Raw genomic sequence first — 26,421 nt, 5'->3', positions numbered from 1 at the left:
AAAAAAGAAGTTACCTCGGCAAGCCGAAGTTTATATACCTCTGCAGTTATGAGAAATAATAATATTAGTAACGATATGTAAAATATTTAAGGACTGTTAATAGCTTCAGTGATATTAAAAAAATTTTTTTTTGTTATTTCTCTTCCCGTTTCTTTGACAGCTATATGTTAGAGTAGTCCGTTTTTTTTAAATTTAATTCGAATGACTCAAAAATATAAAAAATGATATTCCCAATATTATTAGATAGTATGTCAAAAAACTCCGAAAGAAAGAAGACTTTTGGAAAAGTGAGAGAGCTTTAAAACTGAGAGACTAGTTTGCCTACCCTCTCCAAGGGTATAAAAACATAAAAACAGCTATTAAAAGTCGCCGTTTCTATTCGAAACATAACAAAACCATTAAATCTTTAATAGTGTAGCTCCTAGTTACACACAAAAAATAACAAGAAGTAAAAATTATACATTGTTTTATTAAAATTTACTTTAAACTCCTTATAGAGTGGCTTAATCATAACTTTTTAAAGTTATTTGTAGGTTCAACTGGAAGAGCTCCTATGGGAGCTATAAGATATAGTGGTCCGATCCAGCTGGATATACTACCTGCAATTTTAAGAATATGCTGTTATTAGTTTTAATAATTCTTAAAATTTCAGGTAGTATATCCAGCCGGATCGGACCACTATATTTTATAGCTCCCATAGGAGCTCTTCCAGTTGATCCTACAAATAACTTTAGAAAGTTATAACTGGATAAATATATATATTTTTAAGCTCAGCTTTAAATTTGGTTTTATGTCTAATTTGGGCTCCCTAAAGATGCGTTAATCATTTTCAAACATCTTTTTTGAAATATTCGCTAAAGAAACTTTTTTGATGTTCTTGTGGTAAAAGCTTACATCTAAAAGTCCAATTATTCAACCATTTTTGTGTTTTTTACGTTTTTTTTAGTTTTATTTCGATAACGAGAAAAGTAATGATGGTCGGGTTCAGACCAGTTTTTTTAATGTATTTAGTTTCATTACTTCGATAGAAATTGAGCTACGACGTTGGCAAATCGCCTTGGCTCTGTTGAACTTATTGTGGGCGAGCTATTACACTCGATGCTCTATACTCAGCATGGTCAGTGGATTAATATCTCGAGCTCTATTTTCTGACGACTTGTACGACACTTTTCCCGCGTAGGCTTATGCTCAAAGCGATTCTCGTTTATTGGCCCATTTACATTTCGACCTAACCATAGTTGGCAAATTGCGGAAATGGCCCGAGGGCGTGGTGTCCACACATAGGTTTCTGGCTAAAACGTGCTCTAGAGAAGGGATAGTCTCGGAAGAGAAATACTATATAGCGGATACTCTTGTGTGGTCAGTCGTTTTCCACTTGCGTCAATTTATGTTGACATTTTCCTGGGCATTGTTCAAGCTTTGAGCTGAGTTGGGCTGAGCACATCCGCTGGCGCTTGGGAGAAGTAAAGAAACCACTTCCAAATAAGGCAGCCTGAATACATTATTAATAAATTAACTTTTATTTTATTTAACTAAACAAATGTTGTCTTGTTAATTACAAAAAAGAGTCCAATTCTAGTCTTAGAATTATGTGCATAACTTTTGTCTCTCAATTGTTGCTCCAACAGAAAAGAACTAAGAACATAACGCGGAATTACGATGCTAGGGACCTGGGGTTAATTCTTGATGCTTAGATACGAGGGCCCCACTTGGCGGACGTACACGCTCCGCTCGTTGGTCAAATACGGCGGACACTTGACGGTGAGTATGCCATCGGAGGACAGTTCCGACCGCACGTCGTTGGGATAGTATCCTCGGGGCAGGACGAACCGCTTGACGATGTGGCGGCCCACGAAGGTGTCGCCGTCCCGTCGCTTCTCGTGCTTGGCCTCCACCACGACCGTGTCCCCCGAGGTCTTCACACTGATCTCGTACGGCTTGAACAGGTGCACATCCACATTGGCCTCGAAGCCATCCTTGCCGACGATGACCCGACTGAGATCGGGCGCGGACCCAACGCGGGACAGCGACCGCTTCCAGTAGGGCAGGTCCCAGTCGTTCAGGTCCCAGTCCCTCCACAGCCGACGACGGTAATCCCAGTAATCCCAGTCCGTGTTGTTTGTGGCCGGCACCAGAGCCATTTCGGTAGCTTAGAGTTTATTTCCCAAAAAAAGGACGGACAGCAACGCAGGATCGTATTTACTTTTCACTTATCGCGTTCTCTGACAGACGTCCACTCGCGGTTCTGCTCTGAGCAAATTAACTACCCATCGAACGTAGTCGTCGCTTTTATAGCCATAAGCTTCGCCCAGTGGGATCAGCTCGGCTCAGCGAGGTTCTAGTCTAGAGCCAATGACAGTTGTGACGTAGCGAGCACACATGAGAAAAAATTGGATCTGGGGTCTGAACAGGGAACCCAGAAAATGGTAACTGATGGTAAGGAAGAGCTTGCTTACTCAAGACCATCCTAAAGGGTGCTTACTAAATCAGATCTCACTACCACTTACGAAGGAAAATTCCAAAAATACATGTATCTTCACAGTTATCAACACATTTAACATAAAATGATCTTAAATTATTGTATTAATTTTTAAATAGTGCTGGTCTATGCTCTGCATGGATTATACAAGTTTCAAAGCCCCTGTTTTATTAGATCACTTATATATATATATATTTATATTTTACTTTTGTTTTATTTCATATTTTTTCGCTCAGTGCAGCGTTATTAGTTGCGATTGCTATAGAAGCTGGGCGATGTTTTCGATTGTTTATCTTGGCGCATTGGCTGTGTTTTCGCTGTTTTGTATTGCAAAAGGGGGCTGTGGGTCGAAAATGTGTCTTTGCCGTCAATGGAAATGCTTCGATCTGAATGTCATTTCCTTGGTGCGCTTGGCGACATTATGTTGGGTGGCTTGCACCGCAAATCTGCTTCCGCAGAATGGTTGTACTGGCAGAACTAGCCAAGGTAATTACTACTGGAATTGTTTTTTCCAATACTTTAGGTTAATCAAAAACTGAACTAGAAACCATAAAAATTATTTTACAAAGCACTCGGACACAAATTATTATTTTTCGAACAAATTTCATCTGATTTTTCGGCACAATCCATCTGGTACAAACCATGATACATATAATTATCTTTCACATTTTCGTCAATAAATCATTTAGATGCCAGATGTTTGTGCTTTCTTTTTATTTCACCCACGAACCTTATTTGTTTACGTTTTTCACTTTCATCTAAAAAACCAGCAATGCATTGAAAACGGTGGGAACAGGCCAAAAAGCTTGAAATTAATTACTCTCGTTTCCGCTTGGAAATTAAAGTATCAACAGTTTTGAATCAAAGCAACAAGAGCGAAGCAGTTCCAAATAAAAGCATATACATTTCTTTGCCGGAAGTTCGAACATCAGAAAATACTTTTCACTTTTTGACCCAATAAGGCTTTAAAAGTTGTGTCTGTGCTGTGTTGTTCTTTTTTTCAATTTAAGCGCCAGAAGATACAAATCAACAGAGATACACGGATTACAGATACATAAAGGGGGGATTCAGTTTGCCATGACAAAAAGGGCAATTTGTGAATTTTCGGACGATTTTGCAGAGCAGATTAGTCGATAAAAGCGACAGAAACATATATGAACATGCACTGAAATGTCTGAACAGAGACATCTACGGAACATTTATGGGCCTGACCTGCCCACCCCTCTTTATAAAGCCCGTGCCCATAGCGAAACACAATCATCGATTTGGGTTGGGGTTGGATTGGGGCCCACCCCGATGTACGACTAATTGTATTTTGTTGTCCCAGCGTTTGGTGTTGTTATTGCCGCTGTCGCAGTAGATTTTGCGTGTATTTTATAATAATTATAACAAGCTTAGAAGCAATTTAGATGCCATTTAAGCCTGTATTTGTACATAAAGTCATTTGCGACCGACCGAGTTCAATAGATTTGCGATGGAAAAAATCTGGGAAACACCCGATGACATACAAATAGAACCAGGGAATACTGTAGCCTAATCTAATCTTTTAATAATCAAAATCCCTCAAAAACGGATCGTAAACCAGTTATTTTAAAAAACAATTTAGATCTATGTTTTGGATTTTAGATGCAACCTTCTTGAGTACTACCGGATTTTACTTCAAATTAACAAAATCCTTGGAAAAAACCATTTTACTAATTTTTAAATTTTTGATTTTGGTTTATCTTTAAACTTTTTTTTTTTTACTTTTTTTCTATTGATATTTTATTTTTTGTGCGACAAAAGCACATTACAAATTCTTCTGTGTATAAAAAATAGAATTCTGTTTAGCGTTAGTAGCATTCTCGTTTGAGAATCAATCAAAGTGCCGCGCAGCTGGCGAAGCAACAATACATTTGCAATTAAAGCTAAACAAAGCAATCAACTAATTTGCTTGAGTTTATGGCAAAATCAAATGAAAATCCGAATCAATTTTCCAGTGGTGTGGGTTGTGCACAACTTTCTTTGGAACCGTTTGTGTGCTGGGCATTATCTAAGAGAAGACTTTCTATAATCGTATATCTCATTAGCATAGCGGGTTGCTCACACACCCACCAATAACGTGTGGAGAAATCAGAATAAAATATATTTCAAAATGTATTAAAAACATTTGACCACGAAATGTTCCTTACTATATACTGACGTGTCTACGATACGATACCCGTGTCTCTGTTAAAAAATTGCCATTGAGTGCCGCTTCTGATTCAATTTTAGCCGAGTCATCCTAAATATTTTACTCCTAGTGACTAAAGATACCTGACCAGAATGAATATTTTTTTAAATATATTTATATTCGTCATCATGTGAAGAGCAGATGAGTGTGGTTTCAATATAAGCTTTTCAGTTTATTTCAAACGTGAAAATTTTAATGTAAGGAAAAATAAGATATATAACTACTGCCTTTAAATATGCTTCAGAAAAATAATAATGCGGAAATATTTTTATAATTATAGTTTCTTTGCGTTTCATTATGTATAAAATGCAAGCAGAGGAAAGACAATTATGAATTAGCAAGCACAAATGTCTGATTTATTTTAGCACGTACCCCAAAAAAATGGAAGGTACTAAGCAATACATAGCTGATAAAACCGTTTCCCGCATTCAGCCCGAAAGTGTGCTACAAAAGTTTGAGGAAAGCACGGCCAACGTGCCGTATGCGCAATACCTGTGGTTACCGGTGGCCAGCAGAATGGCCAGCAAATTAAGTCTGGGAAATCAATAAGGTGCACTGCTCGCGGCGCAAATGGAGTGAAGTCGCCGGGCGGTGAAGTCGAGTGTAACAATAAATGGCCGCCGAGACACTAAGCAGTCAGCCGCAAAAGGGCAACAAGCAGGTGCAGTCGACCTGGCCAAGAGGCCACTGCAATGCGACGCCTGCCAGGGGAAAAAGAGAAATTTCGGGTGAGGAAGGCACAAGGCGCGGCCGAAACGAAAGCAAAAGTTCAAGTCGAAGAAAGAGACAGGACTTAAATCCGTAATTGGCCATGCGAAGTGAGCACTGCAGGTCGCAGGTCGCAGGTTGCTGGTTCCAGCCCTGAAGAATGAGTCCCCAAAAGGCAGCCACAATAATAGTTGCCACAACAGAACCAACAAACTGGCAAGTTTTCCCAGGGAAAGCCAGAAGAAAAGGACCAGCCAAGGGACCCAAAGTCGATCCTGATATACTCTTGGGGCAGAAAAACCCTCGAGGATATACAAACATTAATTATATATTTATTATCTCATTTATTCACTGTTATTTGATCATTTAAAATATTAATAAATCAAATAAACATCAAATTGGAAAGAGTCCTGGCACACTTCTAGGTTTAAACGCCACTTGACTGTCACATTTAAGCATACCCACTGCATATTTAATTAAGTTCAGTCAGGTAGAAAATATGTTTTCATATTTATCTGAAATAAATAAATAAATATCACATTGCATTTAACCAACGAAGTGAAAATCAATAGATGTAACAGAAAACGTATACCTCAAAGTACGCACTTTATGTGGAAAAATAAATAAAACAGGGCACCCAGTTATGATTGCCATACAAATCATCAATTTCCTATCTCCACAAGTAAACAAAATTTTTGTGGAAATATTTTTAAATCACTTTTAAGTCTTTTTTTACTATGGAAACTTATAAACTATTAATGTTTATAAATAAGTAAATATATTATAAATGAACTTTTAATTCAATCCAATCATTAATATATTTTTCGCTGTGCAAATTTGAAAAAATATTTTCAGTCTGCTGTAAATTTCCCCACATGCATCCAGATAGTTATCATACCCAGAGGCAACCTTCAACAAATCCCGAGCTGCAACTACATTTCCAAACTCGCCCATTATGCCGCCAGTCACGCCCACCGAAGGCAAGGATATTCGCCCCTTCGTCCTGTCGCTGCACTTGTTTGCATACGAATGAGGGATTTATTTATAGCGGTGCGGGCAGGACTCCGCCGGATCGAGGATTGGGTATTGAGGAGGCGGTGGCCAGCAGGCGAACAAACAACGCTTGCCCCGGCCTATTATTCTATTTTTGTTTTGTGCTATTGAACCCAATAGACGTGATGGCTAAACAACGCCAAACACCGAAATGGAAAGTGCACCCGATGGCTTGGCAAGTGCCTTCTGCTTTCACCCTGGCAGGCTACCTCGCCCACTGCAGTTAATTTAAAATTCCAAGACGAACTTTATGACGACACATCCTTGGGCGAGATGCACACGGCCTAAGGACACTCTATACCAGCACATGCTCGGCCTCATGAGTCACCAAAGGTCAGCGCTTACAATACAAAAACCCGCATACTTGCACTTGAAAATTTGTAAATGCCGACGGACAGTTTTGAGTGTCACTCGGCGAAAAAAGCGGCAAGACAGCCAAATTAATGCAAGTGACAAGTGTTGTGTGAAGGACGCACTATGACCTTGCATGTCCGTCTGCCAGGGCCAAATAAAAGAGGAGTTTTGTTGGCAATGAAAACGGTTTCCTAATTTATGTTAAATTGGGCAAGGTTGCCTGGTAAATTAATCACCCAAAAGATATCAAAATTATTTGCAAAGTTTGAGAATCTAAAGTACTACTTGATAAAATATAACATTCAATAACCGACTAGAAACAAAAACAAAAGTACTCAGCATTATACTTTATCATTTTTCATCCTATAAACATTATTACCTCAATTTCCGCTCAAATAAAACACCTCAGCCTCTTCATATATATTTTCTCATATTTATTTATTGAATCTCAAGTTGAATACGATTTAGCTGAAATCTATTGTATTGGAATGATATGCGTTGAGTGTGTTCTTCGTTGATAAAGTATGTGTTACGAGAGGTTTCCTTTGCCATGCAAGTGATCGAGTTCTGAGGAACGTCTAAATTACTTTGGTTATATCGGTTAGATGAGTGACGGCCGAGTTGGCCAATGTTAAAATGCTTGTCCATCTAGATAAAAGTTTTGCGAGAGCTACTGGCAAAAATCGTTAGTCCAAACTACAGCTAGGTAATTTTTATTAACATTTTCATTGTGGCTTATTTATGGTTTCGGTTTGGAGCTCTTAGATTTTACATTTATCCGAAAGATATGATGCTGAGTTTTGGATTTATTTCGTTTTCGTTGCGGTAAAGCTATGATTTGTGATATATTTATAGATATACTTTCGGTATTTTTACCTTACGCCTTGTTTCTAAACTCTGAAAAGTGCAAACAGTGTGACTACACATTAGTATACATATATATAAAATGTTCTTCTTGATTAGTTGTAAATACATTTGAAATATTTTCGTTTTCAACATTTAGAATACATTTAGAACACGCAAGAGAATATCTGACTACAAAACTATAAATATATATTTATTCTGTTATATCTGTGATCCAGTTCTTAACCGGACGCAAGCCCCGCCAAAGTTTTCCGTTTACAATTCTGCTGGAAAATCTTTCTTTGCGCTTCGTTTTTTTCTGTTTTGCTTTTCTGCTAATTTGAAATTGGGACCAAGGTCTTCTGTGTGTTTGTCCTTAGTCGTAGTTCGCTATTGACTTGTTTACAGTCCCCCGAAAAAAGGAAATTGAAAACATGTTTCACTTTTCATAGGGCTTACTACCCCACCAACCCACCCTTTTGCCAAAACACTTGCCCACATTGTGCAAAAGTTCCCCCAGCTTTACTAAAAATTTCCTGTTTTCGCCAACATTTTTTAGTTGGCTGGGGGAAATAGGAAAAAGCCAAACTTTCCTGTGTTTGTGTGAAAATGAAACATTGCTATTGGTGTGTTGTGTGTGCTTTCCAGAAGACCTATTGAATTAGCCCGCAATTTATTTGGCTTAAAACAGCTAACAGCTTTTATAAAATTGTGCGGAATTCCAAACTCAACCCATACCATTATTCGATAAATAGCAGAAAATAAGGTGTTATAAAAGGTTCCCTGAAAGTAGTATACCCCTTTCGTTAAAAAATACCAAAAACTAATGTGGAAATATAGGTATTGCCAAAGGGTTTTGGTTGAGCTTGCATTCCCCTGACTTGATTTAATTAAACTTCCCAGTATTAATATAATATCCGTATATAAGTTATATCTTTTGCTTGGTATCAAAAAATCGTATAAAAAATGTTGCTTAACAAATTCTTGGTATCCCCTTAATTTGGTATAAATCTGGCTTTAAAAATTGTGTGTGTTTGGTTTGCAAAAATTTTATCGGTGTTGGTTGAAGAGTTTTTCTGTATTTATATTCTAAACTAGAATTTCCTTTACTTGTAATATTATTTGTTGTTATAAGCTTCGATTTGCTTTGGCCTGTAGTTGCTTGCACATTGCGGTTAGCAAATGTTTGCACTGAGTAATCGTTTACATGGGGTTTTCAGGGAATCGTGTTTAATAAACAGAAAAGTCGAAAAATGTTGGTTATTTTATGGTTACGTTCCTGGAAAAAAATAGAAGCGTAGTTTGTTGCTGCACAACAACGCATTCCAAATGAATCGATTTACATACCTATATGTTCGCGTTAAATGCAGTTTTTGGGTTCAAGGTTGAATACAAAATTCAAGAGTCACTTTGGAAGGAAGGTACAATCCTTTAAACCTCTAGGGCTTCATTTAGTTTTAATTCAAAAGTAAGTAACTTAAAAAACTCCCCTCCAGTGCAAATCGAAATCGCTAACCTTTCAAAATCCTTTTCGATAAATTCCATTAACTTCAACATTTAAGCCAGAGGTTAAACCAGTGCCAAATCATATACATATCTACCCCTGACTGCGAATCGGAGTCGGACGACGACGAGGCGAGGGCCTAGTAGGCGATCCTGCCCAGACGCGTCGCTGGCAAGGAGGCGGGCTCCGAGCTGGGCAGCTCCCCGCACCGCTGGAGCCAACTCCAGGCCTGGCCACACACGACTCCGACTCCCGCCAACATTCAGAAGCAGTTGCTCCGCCGCTTCGACGTGGTCGTGTCCGTGTCCAGGCTGGCATTGGTCACGGCTCCACTGGTGGTGGCCGTGGAGCTAATGGTGGTGCTGGTCCTGGCGGACAACGCTGCTGGCAGCAGCCTGGCCGAGTTCTATGTCTTCTTCAGCGGCTGGCCCACGGGCACAGTGGCCTTGGGGGTGCGCGACTTCTTCACCAGGAAGCAGGTGAGGAACTCAATGGGCGAGGGTATCTTCTGGAGGCTCTCCTCCGAGCTGGAGCTGGACTTGTGGCTCTCGGAGCGCAGGTTGCTGCACTTCATCTTGCCACTGGCGCCGGGTCCGGTCTCCAGGGCATGGCGGTAGTAGTTCTTGCAGCACTTCTTGGACAAGTTATACATGCGCACCGTGCGATCGATGTTCTCGTCGTCCTCCTCCTCGCCGGCCTTGAGATTCAGCCCCAAACCGCCCACGCCCACATCGTGGGAGTGCGAGTTGACCATGCCCAGTCCCTGGCGAGCGGGTGGCGCTGTGGCCGCTCCATTCGATGCCTGCTGAGCCTGCGATATCGTCTGGTTGTTCTGGGGCACCAGCTGTTGGGGCAACTCCACCTGCTCCACGGGCAGCGGCTCCTCCGCCGGCTGCTCCTCCTCCTCCAGATTGTTCTGTGAGTCATCGTAGAACTTGTAGCTGCGATAGCGACTGTGCCTGTTGCCCGCCGCCGCCTGGCCGGACCAGTCCCGACCCGATCCCGTCCAGTCGGTGCTGGCGGGCAGGGAGAGCTGGATGGTCGGAGTGCGGTAGTACTGGCGGTGCGGATGGAAGCCCAGGCCAAAGTCGTCCATGTAGGACTGCGAGTGTATGTTGTCCAGCTCGTCGGCGACGCTCAGCAGGAAGGGCAGCGTCGACATGGTTGTGGATACTTTCTCAGCTGCTCAGCTTTTTCAGTACTCCGTGCTTTTGGTTTTGGGACCACCAAAAGTGTAGGTATCTAGGTGTAACTATGCTAGATCCGAGGGATTAATCTTCTTTCTACTCAACACTCTCCCAGCGAAACTGCACTTGTTTGCTATTTACTTTTCTCTATTTCTATTTCTATTACTGTTTTTATTTTCTCTGCTGTGCTCTGTGCTTTTTTTTTTGTTTTGCAAGTTTTCCTCGACGCTTTTCACTCCGGCCAACACGACTGCACGGACTCGAAACTGAAACAGAACTGAAGGAAAATGCAATTTCCAACTGGCACACGACGTCGCATTTATGTTCATCGTCGTCGTGATGATGATGATGATGGGGAAACTCCGTCGTGAGTGAGAGAAAGCCTTTCTCTCGGCACTCTCTATCTCTCTGGCTCTCTTTCTCTCTCTGTTTTGGTCACGCGCTGAGGAAAACCCGATGCAGTCACTGGATTTGGGTTTATGTTTTGATTTCGCTGCTGCAACGCGGCGTATGCGTGATGTTTTGTTAGGCACCCGAGGCAAGGCGGCGTATGCGTGATATTCGGTGGGTGGTGCGCTGGGTGGTTCGCTGGGGGGCTCGCAGGGTGGGTCGAGGGACTTTCCCAGTTCGCGCCTTATTGTCATTAGTCGGAGGTTCTGGCCATCGCCAGCCGCCTAATTTCGTTTTGGCCTCCAGCGTCTCTGCAGCGTTTTTATGTTTCTCACGTTTTTCATGCCTTTTCAAGCGCGTCCCTGGATTGCATAGCGAAGGACAACGAAAGGTGGGTGGGGGGCGATGTCCTGCGGCCCTGCAGCCCTTTTGTGGGCTTGTATTTGTGAGTGTGTGTATCTGTGTGACGAGGAGAGGGGTTGCTGGCGAAATCTTAGTGCGCAGTAAATCATTTGTTGGCACAAGTGTGAGCTGCGAAGGCTGCGTGTTTGGGAATTGCCAGCTAAATCAATTCAATTTTTGCTCGTTAAATTCTCACTTAATAGGGGCCATAAAGCGTACGACTAGGCGCTTTTCGGATGAACAAGAAATTTCTGGTAGCTGCCAGGTAAATGGTCCGACCCACCTAAAATACTTAAAAATAGTTCGCCCAAAAATAAAAAGCTGCCTTCAAAAAATACTTGTCTGATAGTAATAATCAGAAAAGAAAAAGCACAAGACTTTTCTAATAATAAATGGGTTATTTTCTTTGCTCTTTTTAACAAAATAAACTTTGCAATGCTAGGCTAGCTTACAGTGTTAAATTTAAAAGAATACCGAGCACTGTCTACGATGTCCTTAGACTCTACGTATTAATCGAATGTTTACATAAATCTTAATTTAGTTTTGCATTTAAAGCATCCATACTGATACCAAATACTTAGATAAAAGGGCTTTTAGCTTAATAAAGCAACTTATACTCCGCAAATTTTTTCCTACTCAATTTACTTTTTATAGACTATAGACTAGACCTCAAGTTCAGCAATGGACTGGATTATCCCTACTTCATATGACTTCATACGGGCCCTTGCCTTATTCATGAGCACAGTCAACTGGAAGAAATCGAGAGATGGAACGGAAAACAGGATATTCGAGCTCTAAATTGGCCTGGGCCGAAAGGACATCACAGCAGCCCCGGAGCGGGAAAACCCGGTGAAAAACTGCAGCACAGCACACACAAAGGTAGGTTACTGTGAGCAGGGGCTGATATCCAGTTGGGTGTCCTGGCTGGCAGTTAGAGACACTTAAGCCTGCGGTGAGCGCCCGTCGCTCGTCCTTTGTGCCACTTATTGAGAGCAATAGACGGCGAGAGAACGAACGAGAGGCCCAGCTGGAAAAGGAGGTGCAGGGCATAAATCTTTTAGCACTTTATTTGACACACTTTCGGGCCGGAAAGCGGACGGAAAGTCGGGCGGACACATGTACTATACGGCCGGAGAGGCATATAGACAGACAGTCCAAGGGCCAGGACGGAACGTCACATGCTCATCAATCGGTCGCTCACATTTGCAACAATGCAGAGTGATGTCCGTGCACCTTGGAGAGGCGTGCACAGATGAAAAATGGGGGGCTGTTATAAAAATATTTTTAAATTAAGTAGTGCAGAAATGTAGGGGTATTAGTACTAAGTTCATTTTATACATGCAATATGTTTGCGAAGATTTTAAATGACTTCATTTTTAATAGAAATTCTAAATGTAAACTTTAGTTTCATGTTTTAAGTGCAGAAATAATATGATTTTTACAAGATTTCAATAGTAAGTAATTAAGATCTTTAATTTTTTGTTATTAGTAGCTCTCCTATGCCAAAAAAAACGTTTTTATGAATTAAAAATGACATTTTTTGAGTACACTTGCACTTGGTGAAACCTAAACCTTTTCTCCCAGTGCACGGGGGTTCAGAGACTGGCAGACGATGACAGTTGACGATAAGCGGTCGAGTGGCTGAATCCTTGTGCGCTCTGCACCTCTTTTTGCCCCTTTGCCGAGCCCTCGAATGTTGTGACTGCCTTTGGCTTGTTGTTGGCCAAACAAACAGTGACGAGCGAAAGGCGAGGAGAAAGCGGAGAAAGGCGGAAGAGTGCCAAGAGAATCAGCAGAACCTTCTTCACGTTGGCCTCATTTGACTGCAGCCTTTTTCCTCGCTTAATCCATTTAATTGCATTTTTTTCGTACTTTCTGCTGCTGCAGTTAAGCCCGCCGCCTTTGTTCTTGGGCATTCCGGGGCACACGGGTCGTATGTGGAACGTGGGAACGAATTACGCATACGCCCCAGTAACCCCCGCCCAGCGGAGCATTCAAATATTCATTTGCAATTTGGGGGCTAATGAAAATTCGTTAGAAATGCATTCCGAGAGCCGCCCTGCAGGCAAACACACCGCCCCCCAGACTTGTCCTTGTGCCACTTTCAATCCAACTCTTCCGCCTGAGCGACTGTCTGACGTTTCGTATCAAATTATCTATAAATTGCGATTGCCTAGGCACGCCATCGATGCAAGGGAATATCCTGCAGCGGAAGCGGAGGTGGGGCCGGGTATGGATAAATCCAGTTCGTGTTCGCTGATTGTTCCTTTTTGCCTTACATTGTCGTGTGAAGTTTTTCATATCACTCCATTGAACACATGCACGGATAGCCAGTGGTGGCAATTCCCTGGGTAGTTGTACCCAAGTAAATAACATTTGTATCTAAAAGATACTTGGGTACATAAATATGATACTGGCTTGTTTTTAGACAAATACAAATATTGTAATAGTACCTTTATAACTTGTAAAAGGGTGAAACCCCCTTCTATATTTAGCCTATTTTATAAATGTGTAAGTTCTTGATAACGTTCAGCTATAAATATTTTATGAATTAGTAATTATCATTCGTTTTTAACATTAAATATTCAATAATTTTAGAATAAATTACTATTTCCCATCCCATCACTGCGTACAATATGTACTCACATACTACTGCAATCAATTTGCCAATGAGAAAATAAACAAGAAAAATACCTAAAAAAAAAAGGAGAAACAAGAATGTAAAACAGCCTGCTGCCAAGTCTTGCCATTTGCCCGAGATTTGAATTTAATTTTGAGGTCAGACAAAGGCAAAGCGTTTTGGGCCGAGGAGGTTGTTTGTGCCTCAAGTGTTGCCTGCATAAAAAAATGCAATAAATATTTAAATTACTGTATCCACATGCTGCACGCAAATGGAGAACGATTCCCCAAGAGCTTTTGCCCAAGGATGGGGAGACTTCTCTAAAAACTAGGCTAAATGTGGATCGCACTACAAAATAATTAAAAGAAATGTGGCAGAGAAATTGAAATAAGTGTCGAGTGTGGGAGTCACATGAAATGCTAAGGAATTGGCAAGTGAATCGTTTTAGTTCACCAGGGTGTTATGGGGGACTTGAAAAGAAGATTAAATCAGTTCTAATGATTTCAAAAGGTATTTCATATTTTTCTACAGCTCCCTAAGTAAGTACATTTGTTATCACGATGGTGATCATTTAGTTTACCCTCTTAAGGACCATTGACATACTTTTTCAATACAAGCTATGATTTAAATATTATTCCCAATTAATGTTGGTCACGACTCTATTCTCTGTCGCTTTAAAATTGTTTATATTTTGGCATCCGTTTAATATTTAAAGCTTTACTTTTTTGCACAATATTCAACAAATTTATGCGCAGAACAACAGCAACAAAGAGTAGTGGCAATAACAAAAACCACATCGAAAATGAATGGGCCACAATCGTGTCAAGTTCAACAAAAGCTTCACCCGCAGTCGAATCCGAATCCAATCGCTTTTGTTTTTGCCTTTGTTGTTGTCTTACAAGTTTTTACATATAAATTTCACGGCACGCACAGCCAAGCCGAAAACCGAAAAACCTGTTAATGCGTTTGGCCAAAAATATATTGGGTGCCAGAGGGAGGGGTCTTGCACCCACGCCAACTTCAAAAGAGAAGGGAAAAGAGAGGCTTCCGATACGAGGCGCCGGAGAAGAGAGTATCTATGAGATTGGCGGAGATTTCAGTCCCTCAAAGGGCTTACTCATAACGGTGCCAGATAACAATCTTAAAGATAGATTTTTGTTAGGGTCTCTTTTGAGATATATGCCAATACATGGAAGTTAAAAAGAAGACTACAGTTTATCTTTAAAGCCAAAAATAAACTTTTGAGCTAAAACTTAATATTAGTAGTATACACTTCGTTGTACTCAAGGACTTCTGCTGAAAATACTTTTATCCTTTAATTTACAAGCTAAAAACTAGAATTGGTATATTCATTAAAGAAGTAATTTTAAATTATATACTAAAGCTTAAAAAATTAATTTTTATTTTCACTACCAGTACCATTGGGGTATTGATGACCTTTCCTTTTTGTTCTAGTCATGGTGAATAGCCTGATATCTTACTAATACATCAAAAAGGATGTTATAAAATATTACCCTTTTGAGCCTCAACTCAATTAACCAAAAGCAGCTGCTCAATAACCTCACTCTAATTCTAAATAAAATATAGCCAGTCCAATTAGGGAGAGTGCATCATTAGAACCTTTAGATGCCAGATAAAGCGAGGCAAAATATTCCATAGAGATGCCATACAAATGACTCAGCCCTTAATTCGGGCGGAATTCTCACGTTCTACATTAATTTAAATTCTAACCGAATTCAGCTCATAAATCGCAACCCTTATTATATGCCAAGGTCATCCCTTCCACCCACAAGATACACCAGTCGAGGGGAACTTATAATTTGGCCAAAACAAATATGGCTAAAAAGCGGCGAGGCAAAAACTTGCACTAATTTGCTAATGAGCGGCTCATCCATAATTTAAGTGAAATAAAAATGTATTAATATATTACAAAAGCAGAGCAAAAAGTCGAGCAACTAACTGCAAACCCGTTGCTCATCAGCGGACCAAAAACTTAATGAAAAGCCCTCGACAAAAGTTTCGAGGAGCGTTGCGCATGCGCTCTGCTCTTTGGTTTTGCCCTCTCTGCGATCGCTTGGCTTAGGGCTTTTGGCCAAAAGACCTAAAATCTACTGCTGGCCGCCGAAAGCCATAAGTCACAGCATTGTCATCGCAGCTTGGCCTGAACTCTGTCAGTCGTCAACGGTTGTTCCGAGCGGTTGGATCTCCGGTTAAAAAATCTCGAAAAAGCGAAAAGTAACCCAGCAGCGAGAAAATCTCAATAAAATCGCACTTAGGGCCGACACTCAATTACAAAAGTGCGCTGGAAATTGTTGTGTTATTCTGCTGATTCACTCCGCTTTGTGGCGGAAGTTTTCCCCATTTTCCCCTCGCGTGCGGCCATTAATGTAAATGTGCACCTGATTTCTATCGCCACCGCAAGCCGCCCACCATTTTCCGGCCAAGTTCGCCTGCCAAGTTACGTTAACCGAGAATCAAATAAATATGTGCCACCATTAACCACCGCTGTCATTTGGCCGGCGATTCCTCGATGGGGAAGACCAGGGAAAAGCTACTCCTTTGGCGCGTGTGAAGTTGTGACTCGACCCAATTAGGCAAAAACGCAAATATAATTAACGAAAATATTTTAATTGTACCAGCTGATGGCGGAAAAAAGCTTTCACTGCAACACCACAGCCAAACCCGTTTTCGTACTTAAAAAACCTGCACATATACCGCGTCTACGAATACAGAGGTTGCTCTTACTATAAGGGACATATAATACGATATAGTAAGGCGGCCGCATCGCATCGCATTCGGCAACTTGTTTATTTCAAAATTATATATAACAAACACCAAAAAAAGCCCCAAAACGGGTATCTTATAAATAGTGCGCTTTGTTTCGGCACACAACAACAAGATCGACACCCCAACAACTGTGGCTCTCACTTGACGTAGGTCAGGCCAAAGCTCCGCTCGATCAAAAACCGAAAGCCAAAAAAAAAAAAACAAAAAACCAGAAAAAAATTCCATACCTGTTGCCGGCGTTTTGATCGAGAAAAGAGAGCGAGCCCGATAAATGGGTCTCGACCCATCTGCGTAGACCTCCAACTCGAATCCGTCAGATCGCATCCGCGAAAATGCTCCACTGGTCCCTCATAGTCAGTGCCCTGGGCGTCTGCGTGGCCGGCTTGGGCGGCTACTGCGGCTGGATTCTGTTCCCCAACATGGTGCACAAAAAGGTCGAGCAGGTGAGTTCCCCCAAAAGGTGATGAAGAATTACACAAAATACGAAGAATTTTAATGGGAAAAACGAAGTACAAGCGGCCTTGGGTTTAATTCTCCGGAGGAAATATGTGATTTACTGCACCTAAAGAAACAGGTTTTGAAAGTTATCTTTTTAATAAACATATCTTTATGGATCTTTGACAATATTTGATTTGTTCCAAGACTTAAATTTTTGGATTTTGGTTAAAATAACTATTTATTTATTATTTGGTTGAACTATTAGCGACTCACACAAAAAATTCCCAATACTAAACTCACAGAATCTTATTTATAAAACCTTCCAAGATATTTTTTTTAGTCTCTGACAAGCCCAGCCTTTCATTAGAAACTTAAAGTGGCAAATATTTTGCTTCCAAAGTTCACACAGATATTTTCTCTCACTAGCCAAACAATGGCGAAAAAAAGATTCTATTGTTGACTCTTGCTAGCTGACAAGTGGCAAAACGAAAGCTTAGCAGTGATTATTGAATGAGTTACGAAGAATTATAGTTCGTTAGACTAGCATGACTCAAGTAAAGTTCAAAGTTCGAAGCAATGCATAATAGATTTAATAACGTAGGCGTAGAGTACCAAACCGGTTTTTCCAATTTGCAAGCGTAAAAGATCTTTAAGAAACTAATATTTATACTGATAATAATTTCCTTAATTACATTGGGTGCCTGACCATCTGATCAGCTGTCGCAATTCGTTATGCAAGGGATACCAAATCGGACGTTACTGATCTATAAGGTCGTGGTCTAGGTAATAGCACGAAAGACCCACATTAACTAGCTTATCCGTAATGACATCGCAGGCCAAATAACCCAACGAATGTAAGTTCGGTAACAAGTGTAATTGCTGGGCCAACAAGTGCAATAGAATCTCATTTCCCTCAAATATATCCGAATTTGACACGAACTAATTACACACTCGTATGGAACCAGAGAAGCGATCCCTTGGGTCACGCTCTAAGCGAATGCCAAATGCAATTGAAATGCCACGGGCAATGCGAATTAATTTGTCAGCCAAATGCACTTTATTATTATTGGGTTTTCCAGCCATTAGAGCCAAAAACAAACGCTTCAATTACGATGCATGTTCTTGTCCTTCCACGCATTTTATTTATGACCATGTTCAAATGCGCGGCATTGGGGTGGCCCGAAACACAATGATGTGAAAAATACTTAAGAAGTTGAACTTCTTTTTTTGTAAATTTAAACAAGACTATTAAAAGAACCACTTACAAAGTAATTCTATTTGTTTTTTTCTCAATTATAACATCTTTGATACAACTTACTTGATGCTTAAGTTAAATATACATAGTCACGGAGACTTAATTATTGTTTATAATATTTTTAACCAAACTAGTTTCCCTTAGCTCACTGAATCAAACGTGACTTCTTCGGCGCTCATTGCCAAGGCGACTAAGAGTACTTGGCTTGACTTTGAGCCGAGGGTTTGTTTTTTATTGTAATTAGAATGCAAACACAGGGTTTTATCTCTTTAGTCGCCGCGTTTTCGTGTAGTGGCTGTGTTTGCTCTTTTTAATTGTTGTATCCAAGCCAAGTTAATTGCCTTTTTTTGTGGCTCTGCCCCTGGAACTTGGCTTGCCACCCATAACGTTGTTGGGCCGCAAAACTCTGTTTACGAGCCATCGTTAGCAATGAACTTCCGTGCGGACGCGTTCGAGATCCAATCTAGAATGGCCAAAATACCCTCCAAATCGGGGGCCTTCAACTTGAAGGTGGTCCGTCCCTTGCACATTAACCATCTCTATTTGGGATTCAAATGCAGGCGCCAAAGACACAAAACAACTGGCCAAAACAAACGAGTCATGAATCGAAATTGAAATTCGAAGCAATTGAAGTCTGTTCGATGGTCAAAACAAATAATGTTGTGCAATTTGGCCCGCAAGCAATGCCAAACAAAAGTACCGCTCTCTGGGCCTTTATGTCGGACATTTACCATTTCTTTCCTTCATTCTGACCCATATTTGGGATATTTTAAGTGGTGTAATATTTGAACAATTTTTAACATTTTTATTTGTATATTTGAAATTAATTATTAAACTTGATTCATAGTTTAATCCATAATTATATGCTATTCTAAAAACCTCTGAGTTAAAGATATTTTAAAGTTGTAAATAATGGCAATAAATATGATAAATATTCTTAGGACTTTGAATATATGTTTCAAATTTAATCAAGCCCTTCTCTATTTTGATACCTTCAGAAAATTACGCATACGCCCCTTTGACCCAGCACATTCTTGTCCCAAATTCAAGCCAAATTAATATTGTGAACACGTTTCGATTTGGCCTGTCGCTTTGCCAAAACCGCTCTATTTCGCAACAATTATTTGTAGTTTTTTCTGAATGAGTTTTGGGCCATTGTCAGCCGAATGTCTGAACCCTCTTTGGCTCTTGAGGTTAATCAAACGTTTTGTATGCTCTTCGATATGCTGAGCTGAACAGTCCGCTTGTGCATTGACCTTGGGATCTGCCTTAGTCATATAGATATATGCCCAGACTCGGGTTCAGCTCTTTTGACAATTCTTCAATTGTATCAAGTGCGAGGGGCAGACCGTAAAATTATATTGCTGGTCATGTTTTGAACTTGTTTCTCACTTTTATTTATGTTTTCTGGTAGACCTTTTTATGTTTTGCCAATTTTTTTCTGTGAATCGTAAATATTTCTCTGCCTACTGGGTTGTAAAAATTAAAATGGAAGGTTAACAGCAAAGGTTTTTTAGCATGGGAATATTTTTTGGGCAAAGCACAGAGACGCAACTTAATTAATCGTATTGTTTTGATCAAATGCAAAATTAAGGCAAATAATTCACGTGGTCAACGATCTTTTCTGTCTGCTAATAATTTTCAATTATAATTAGCACAATAACAAAAGAAGATTAGGCATGGCTTGTGGAGAAAAATATTTTTCAAACAAAAACAGGTTTAGCTTAGCTTCAGGTTAATATTTGTGCCGGTATTTTTGATTGGATTTTTATTGCCACTACGACGTCATAATGTCATAAAAATCGACTTAGTTGCGTGATAAACAACGCTAAAATGTGCTCTGATAAAAATTAATATAACTGAGCACAGGGTATAAAAATTTAAAACTCCAGTTAAGTCAAATAAATAATAATATGTATTAAATAATATATATCAATAATTTGTACTATGCTTGTATGAGGTTGAAGACCAGCGATGTTAGAACCACTTTAAATTAATCTCATCAGCATGGATAATTTATTTGCAAAGCTTAGGGTAATATTTAAAATAGTCATCAGCATTCATGTTATTCTCATTATCAAAAACATAAATAAACTTAAATATTTATGAGTGATAAACCAATTAATTTGGCTGACTATTTATTATCTTTGCAGAGCGTCATCATAGCAGATGGCTCGGAACAATACAAACGTTTTGTGAACCTGCCCCAGCCATTGAACTTCAAAGTCTACATATTTAATGTGACCAATCCGGATAGGATTCAGCAAGGTGCCATACCCATTGTAGAGGAAATAGGACCCTATGTGTACAGGTGAGTTGAAGCTAATTAATGCCAAGAATATTTTATATATATCTTATGATACTTCTAGGCAGTTCCGTCAGAAGAAGGTCAAGCATTTTTCGAGGGATGGATCGAAAATCTCCTATGTGCAGAATGTGCACTTCGATTTTGATGCAGATGCCTCAGCCCCTTATACCCAAGACGATCGTATAGTGGCGCTCAATATGCACATGAATGTAGGTATAAATACGAACGCATAAAACATATACATTTAAATATCGAAATACCGCCAAGAAATTACAATTTTTATAATAAATTTACAGGCATTCTTACAAGTATTCGAAAGAGAAATCACAGATATCTTTCAGGGATTTGCCAATAGGCTAAATTCTCGATTGAATCAGACACCAGGAGTACGGGTCCTGAAACGATTGATGGAACGTATTCGAGGGAAACGTAAAGTAATTTTATCCACTACTAATTTAAACGGGTGTAAAACCCTCCCCACTGGTGGTGGTCTTCTGTTCAATAGAGACTGCTTTGCCCATATAGATACTGTATGCAAAGATTTACTCAGTTGCATGGCTTGGTATATTTAACTTAATGGTAATGGCTTTTCACGGTTCTGCGATGGACGATACCATCGCCCGGCTCTGTTTGCCTTTGTTCTGCTTTAGGACCAAACCAGCGGCTCCAAGCTATTTATTATTATCTTTACTTACCGTTTTAAGTTCATTGTTTATTAATTATGATTTTACCCCAGACGTGCGTCATTGGATATTGGGGATCTTATGGAGTGACTGCTTATAGCCCATTAAGCTAACGATTTTTTTTATTACTGATTTATTGCGCCGATTGCGTCGACTTAACTTTGATTGGAGTGGGATAGGTCGGGATTGGACCAGGTTTAATGGATGCTAACTGAATTTAGAACTAGAATTAAACAGTAATACTCGTATTATTATTTTCTTAAAAGAGTTTGGTAATTTGAGATAATCATTAAAATACAAATATTAGAGACCACTCTTAACTAAGACTTATTCAAATACGAAATCTTAGATGACAGCCATTAATTACTATGTGAAATATGAGAAAGTACGCAGATGTTTAAATTAAATGTAGATAAAATCGAATGAGACATTCACATAATAAATAGCTTTTTATTGCAAACGGAACTATGATTCTGTTTGAGTAAGATATTATAAAAAAAAAATATAAAAATAAACCGAATTAATGACCTCAAAACTTATACAGCGCCCTTTAGCTGGGTACATGGCATCATGATCAGCATTGTCGATGGTGTCAAAGTAAGTTGACCAGCTTTTCAGATGCTCTGACAGCTTAGCAACTATTTAATTATATTAATTGCAATTCGGAGCATCTCCTACTCAAAACTAAAAACTTCAAACTGCCAAAGTCAAGATCATCCACATCAGACGTAGAACAGCAAAATTTTGATTGGCACTCACCTTGGGTTTCTCTCGTCTATGTAAATATTTTGATAAATTGTCGACTCGATCTAGCGACTGACGAGGAGAAGTCAATGGAAACGGCAGCTGAAAGCCGAATGATTGGAAACGTCAATTTTCACACACATCGCAACGCAAAAAACATAATTAATAATAACAAATTTGAGCTTGTGCTTTGCTACTAATTTATGGCTAACCGCCCCGCCTGCTGCTAATGCTTTTCAAAAACTTTTAAATACTAAACTTTTCTGCCTTGCCCTTTAGCTCTGGTAATCACCGAGTGCATGTTCCTCAATTAACGATGTGTGTGTTTTCGAAATCTATAATTATTTCAGTCTGTCCTGCAAATATCTGAGAACGATCCTGGCTTGGCTTTGCTGCTGGTTCATTTGAATGCCAATCTGAAGGCGGTCTTCAACGACCCGAGATCGATGTTTGTGAGCACTTCCGTGCGGGAATACCTCTTCGACGGAGTGCGATTCTGCATCAATCCTCAGGGCATTGCCAAGGCCATATGCAATCAGATCAAGGAGAGTGGTTCGAAAACTATCAGGGAGCAAAGCGATGGCAGCCTGGCCTTCTCCTTCTTTGGGCACGTGAGTACAACTTGAACCTAGTAAAATGTTAAAAAGAAACCCCATACTTATACCTACATTCCTTCCGAAGAAAAATGGTTCCGGACATGAGGTCTACGAAGTTCATACCGGCAAAGGGGATCCCATGAGGGTGTTGGAGATCCAAAAGCTAGACGACTCGCATAATCTGCAGGTGTGGCTAAATGCCAGCGCAGAGGGCGAAACTTCGGTCTGCAATCAGATCAATGGAACCGATGCATCGGCCTATCCGCCTTTTCGCCAGCGAGGGGATTCCATGTATATCTTCAGCGCGGACATCTGTAGATCAGTGCAGCTCTTCTACCAGACGGACATTCAGTACCAGGGAATCCCGGGATACCGGTACTCCATCGGAGAAAACTTTATCAACGACATTGGTCCGGAACATGATAACGAGTGCTTCTGCGTTGACAAGTTGGCCAATGTGATAAAGAGGAAAAATGGATGTCTATACGCGGGGGCCTTGGACTTGACCACCTGCTTAGGTGAGTTTCTATATTAGCTCTAAGCTCTCCTTTTTTGAATTCCAATTTAAATTTATAAAAGCATTTGGTGTTTCAAAAATGAAATGCTAATGATATGTCAAGCGATGATATTATCAAGAAGATCTGATAGTTTGATTTCCGTATTTGTTTTTATAATAATAACAACGTCATGGAATCACGCATATATGCACAGCTAAAAGTGTCGCATTTTTTCCCCTTAGACTCAGAAAATATTTAAACTGACTTCAGTTATGTTATCTTCCGCTTATCTGTAGTTCCTCATGTTATTTCACAGTATAAACAAAATTAGCATATCAAAAAATTCCCATAAATTGAGCACATCAAAGACTTCTGTGTTGCCGATCTACTTTTAAATACGCATTATTGAAGAGTATTTTAGCTCTAGCAATCTTTGGGTAGGTCTTAGGAAAACTCACATATGGTAAAGACCATTAATATAACATATCAGGATTGTTTATAACCAACATAAAAATACCACATTACAAGTTTTGTTTAAGTTATAGTGCATGATATTTAAATTTATTTATAAAGAGGGAAATCCCCTATTCCCTCCTCATGAATGATTCCTACAAATAAATCCCCTGATTTTTTTCCACAGAAATTGGTTAGAGTATCAATAATGTGATTCAACGCTATTCGAATGTTTATCAACATTTTGTTTCTTGCTGGAATAATACTGATTTAATTTAATGAGCATTTTATTTATGTTGATAGTTTAGGTATTTGACAGTTGATTGTGATCTTGTATTTTGTGGACACTTAACTCAAGTTTTAATGATAGTTTGAGCAGTTTCATAAAAACTTTATCGTTAATTGGAGCACTGCTAGTCTGACTACCATATGGTCAGCACCAGAAATAAACGAAAGACTCAAACAATGAACTTTCCGTTTTGCTGAATTTGTGTGATAAAAATCCGAGGAAAACCGGAAATATTTGGAATAATATTTGACAATTTTTGCTCTTCGTATTTTGTTATGCAAATGAACCTTGTCATGGAGGTTTTGTGTTTGTTTTATGGCGATTAACTGGTGAGGAGAACAACCCCAGAAGACACCTCTCGAAGCACTCGCCTTTGTCATCAGGTTGTGCTCGATTACCTCAGTAATTATAAGGCAGCCTCTTATAAATCTTTTATTACCAATCACGCTATCAGAGTTGGTGCCAGGTCTAGTTTGGGGTTTTAATGCGTTTTATATGCAAATCAACTGCTTGCAAGGTGCAAAGCGAAGGCATCAAAAACACGGCTAATAAAATTTAAATCAAACGCTAAACAGATATAAAAATCTGGAAAGATCTCAATAAACACGCGCTGAGTTCGATCTGACAAATTGCAAACGCTTTTCGCTGGGACTGTGGTTTAAGCATAGATTCAGATGCCGATTTTGATATCGAGTCTGTGTGGGATGCTTTGATCTTCTTCGATTGTTTAATTTCTTAATTAACACTTGAGATTCGTGAAACCAAAAACGTTTTGCTTCGCATTCTCCATTAAATTCCCCCAAGGCATTGCGCATCTGAAATCAAAAGTGTTGCCCCTCATTGAACTAGGGGATATAATGAGCTCTCAAGTTATCATTATGATGTTCTCGAGTGCTGTGAACGCTCTACAAATTGAAGCATTAACTTTGATTTTTATTATACCTTTTTTCTAAACTTTTTTGTTTGGGTGTTTGCCGATCGCGCACGTTTCAAACTTGAGATTCTTTTGGCGATGCCTTCCTTTCGACGGATTTTTTTTGTTTAATTGTTGAAACGTGAGTTAACAGTTTCAGTAATGAGCATTTGAAATATTTCGTCTGATGAGGAAATTCTTACAAATTGGTTCAGACATCACAAGTAGTTAAGTAAATAAATAAATGTTGTTCCACGAAAACGTGATGAGGGGCCAAAAAGCTTCCGCGAGTTGAGGAAGATCTTCCAATTATTTTAATTAAATTAAATTTAAGTAGCTGCCTTTTTGTTGAGGTCACATAATCCTGTTTTTCGGAATAATATCAGCAATGTAAACAGAATAATTAAAATGGAATGCAGTGAGGCGTTCAAGGAGCAGGTTATGCAAATAAAGGAGTCTGCTTATAATGTATCTCTTAAGTAATATATATTTTAATTACAATCTCCGTCTAGATGCCCCTGTGATTTTGACGCTGCCTCATATGCTGGGCGCCTCGAATGAGTATCGTAAAATGATAAGAGGCTTAAAGCCAGATGCCAAAAAGCATCAGACTTTTGTGGATGTGCAGTCGGTAAGATACATATATTTGTCCGATCTGGAAAAATCTTATAGATATATTCTCTTCATCAGCTGACAGGCACGCCCTTGCAAGGCGGCAAAAGAGTTCAGTTCAATATGTTCCTCAAGAGCATTAATCGAATAGGGATCACCGAAAATCTACCCACAGTTTTGATGCCCGCCATTTGGGTAGAAGAGGTTAGTTATAGCTCAACCCACTTGAACTTTTGATTTTTTTTATAAAAAATATTTCTTTACAATGCATTTTTCCTTAGGGCATCCAACTCAATGGCGAAATGGTGGCCTTCTTCAAAAAGAAATTGATAAACACACTAAAAACCCTCAATATTGTCCACTGGGCGACCTTGTGCGGCGGCATTGGAGTGGCGGTTATCTGCCTGGTATACTATATCTACCAGAAGGGGCGTGTCGAGGAGCCGCCCGTGAAGTAAGATATTAATCATAAATACGTATTTGTTATTGAGTGTTATGTAAAATGTATTTTTATGTTATTATGATAACTATGGATGTAACACAAGCTGTTTTTGTCTACGAATTTGTATATAATTTATTTTTTAAATGTGATTCTATTGTATTGTGATTTAGCGTTTACTAAAAAAAAAACAAGAAAAACTACTACGAATTATCAAAATGTTGTTTTCATTTGAAACTTGAAGAAGCTGGCTGCTCAAATAAAAGCATTAGAATATATTTATGGTCTTATTTATGAATATCCCAGCTTATAAATTTTTGGATTGCATTGATTACGAAATATAGTTAGGAATTTAAGTATTTCGATTCAAATGCTATTTAGTCGCACTTATTTACGAATTTCTTTTAGGTGCCTGGACTTATTATATAACCTGTTGATTTATATTTCTCAGAAAGCGGCTTTATAGCATGACTTGTGGCTTTATTTAGGGAGTTCTCATGAATATCCCAGTCAAATATGTATGGTTTCCAAGGAGAAAAAGCTTAAAAAATTATTCCAAAACTTCTAAGACAATGCTAACCACAAAAATCACTTTGCTTGGCCGAAGCCTTGATCGATCCGCCTCCCTTCTGCCTGGCAATGACTCAAGTTCAAG

The 26,421-nt window shown here is 39.5% G+C and overlaps 4 protein-coding genes across 12 annotated transcripts in view; 1 reads left to right on the top strand and 3 right to left on the bottom strand.

The window, feature by feature from the left end:
• The window catches only part of LOC108034904 (fibrillin-1), a 44,612-nt gene that overhangs the window by 9,048 nt on the left and 9,143 nt on the right, over nucleotides 1-26,421 (bottom strand). The gene's annotated exons all lie outside the window — the stretch shown is intronic.
• LOC108034908 (heat shock protein 27) lies at nucleotides 1,498-2,271 on the bottom strand. Its single transcript, XM_017110142.1, has one exon. The coding sequence runs from the start codon at nucleotides 2,139-2,141 to the stop codon at nucleotides 1,677-1,679; it is 465 nt and encodes a 154-aa protein (XP_016965631.1). The 5' UTR covers nucleotides 2,142-2,271; the 3' UTR covers nucleotides 1,498-1,676.
• LOC108034907 (uncharacterized) lies at nucleotides 7,226-10,600 on the bottom strand. Its single transcript, XM_017110141.3, has one exon. It carries the CDS (start codon nucleotides 10,313-10,315, stop codon nucleotides 9,560-9,562), a length of 756 nt encoding a protein of 251 aa, XP_016965630.1. The 5' UTR covers nucleotides 10,316-10,600; the 3' UTR covers nucleotides 7,226-9,559.
• On the top strand, nucleotides 15,935-25,976 carry LOC108034906 (sensory neuron membrane protein 2). 4 transcript variants are annotated; one of them, XM_050886471.1, is made up of 10 exons: nucleotides 15,935-16,982; nucleotides 20,386-20,543; nucleotides 20,602-20,749; nucleotides 20,837-20,969; nucleotides 21,768-21,820; nucleotides 22,318-22,578; nucleotides 22,649-23,081; nucleotides 25,228-25,346; nucleotides 25,406-25,531; nucleotides 25,609-25,976. In XM_050886471.1, the coding sequence occupies exons 1-10, from the start codon at nucleotides 16,872-16,874 to the stop codon at nucleotides 25,783-25,785; spliced, it is 1,719 nt and encodes a 572-aa protein (XP_050742428.1). In that variant the 5' UTR covers nucleotides 15,935-16,871; the 3' UTR covers nucleotides 25,786-25,976. The 4 variants fall into 4 exon arrangements, with proteins under 4 accessions (XP_050742428.1, XP_016965626.1, XP_016965628.1 ...); XM_017110137.3 differs by lacking the exon at nucleotides 21,768-21,820 and having other exon boundaries at nucleotides 20,837-20,974; XM_017110139.3 differs by lacking the exons at nucleotides 20,837-20,969; nucleotides 21,768-21,820 and having other exon boundaries at nucleotides 15,937-16,982.

Source organism: Drosophila biarmipes, chromosome 3L, assembly GCF_025231255.1.
Source record: "Drosophila biarmipes strain raj3 chromosome 3L, RU_DBia_V1.1, whole genome shotgun sequence".
Lineage (NCBI taxonomy): Eukaryota > Metazoa > Arthropoda > Insecta > Diptera > Drosophilidae > Drosophila > Drosophila biarmipes.
The sequence above is the reverse complement of the archived record's forward strand: the minus strand, read 5'-3'. Positions and strand labels throughout refer to the sequence as shown.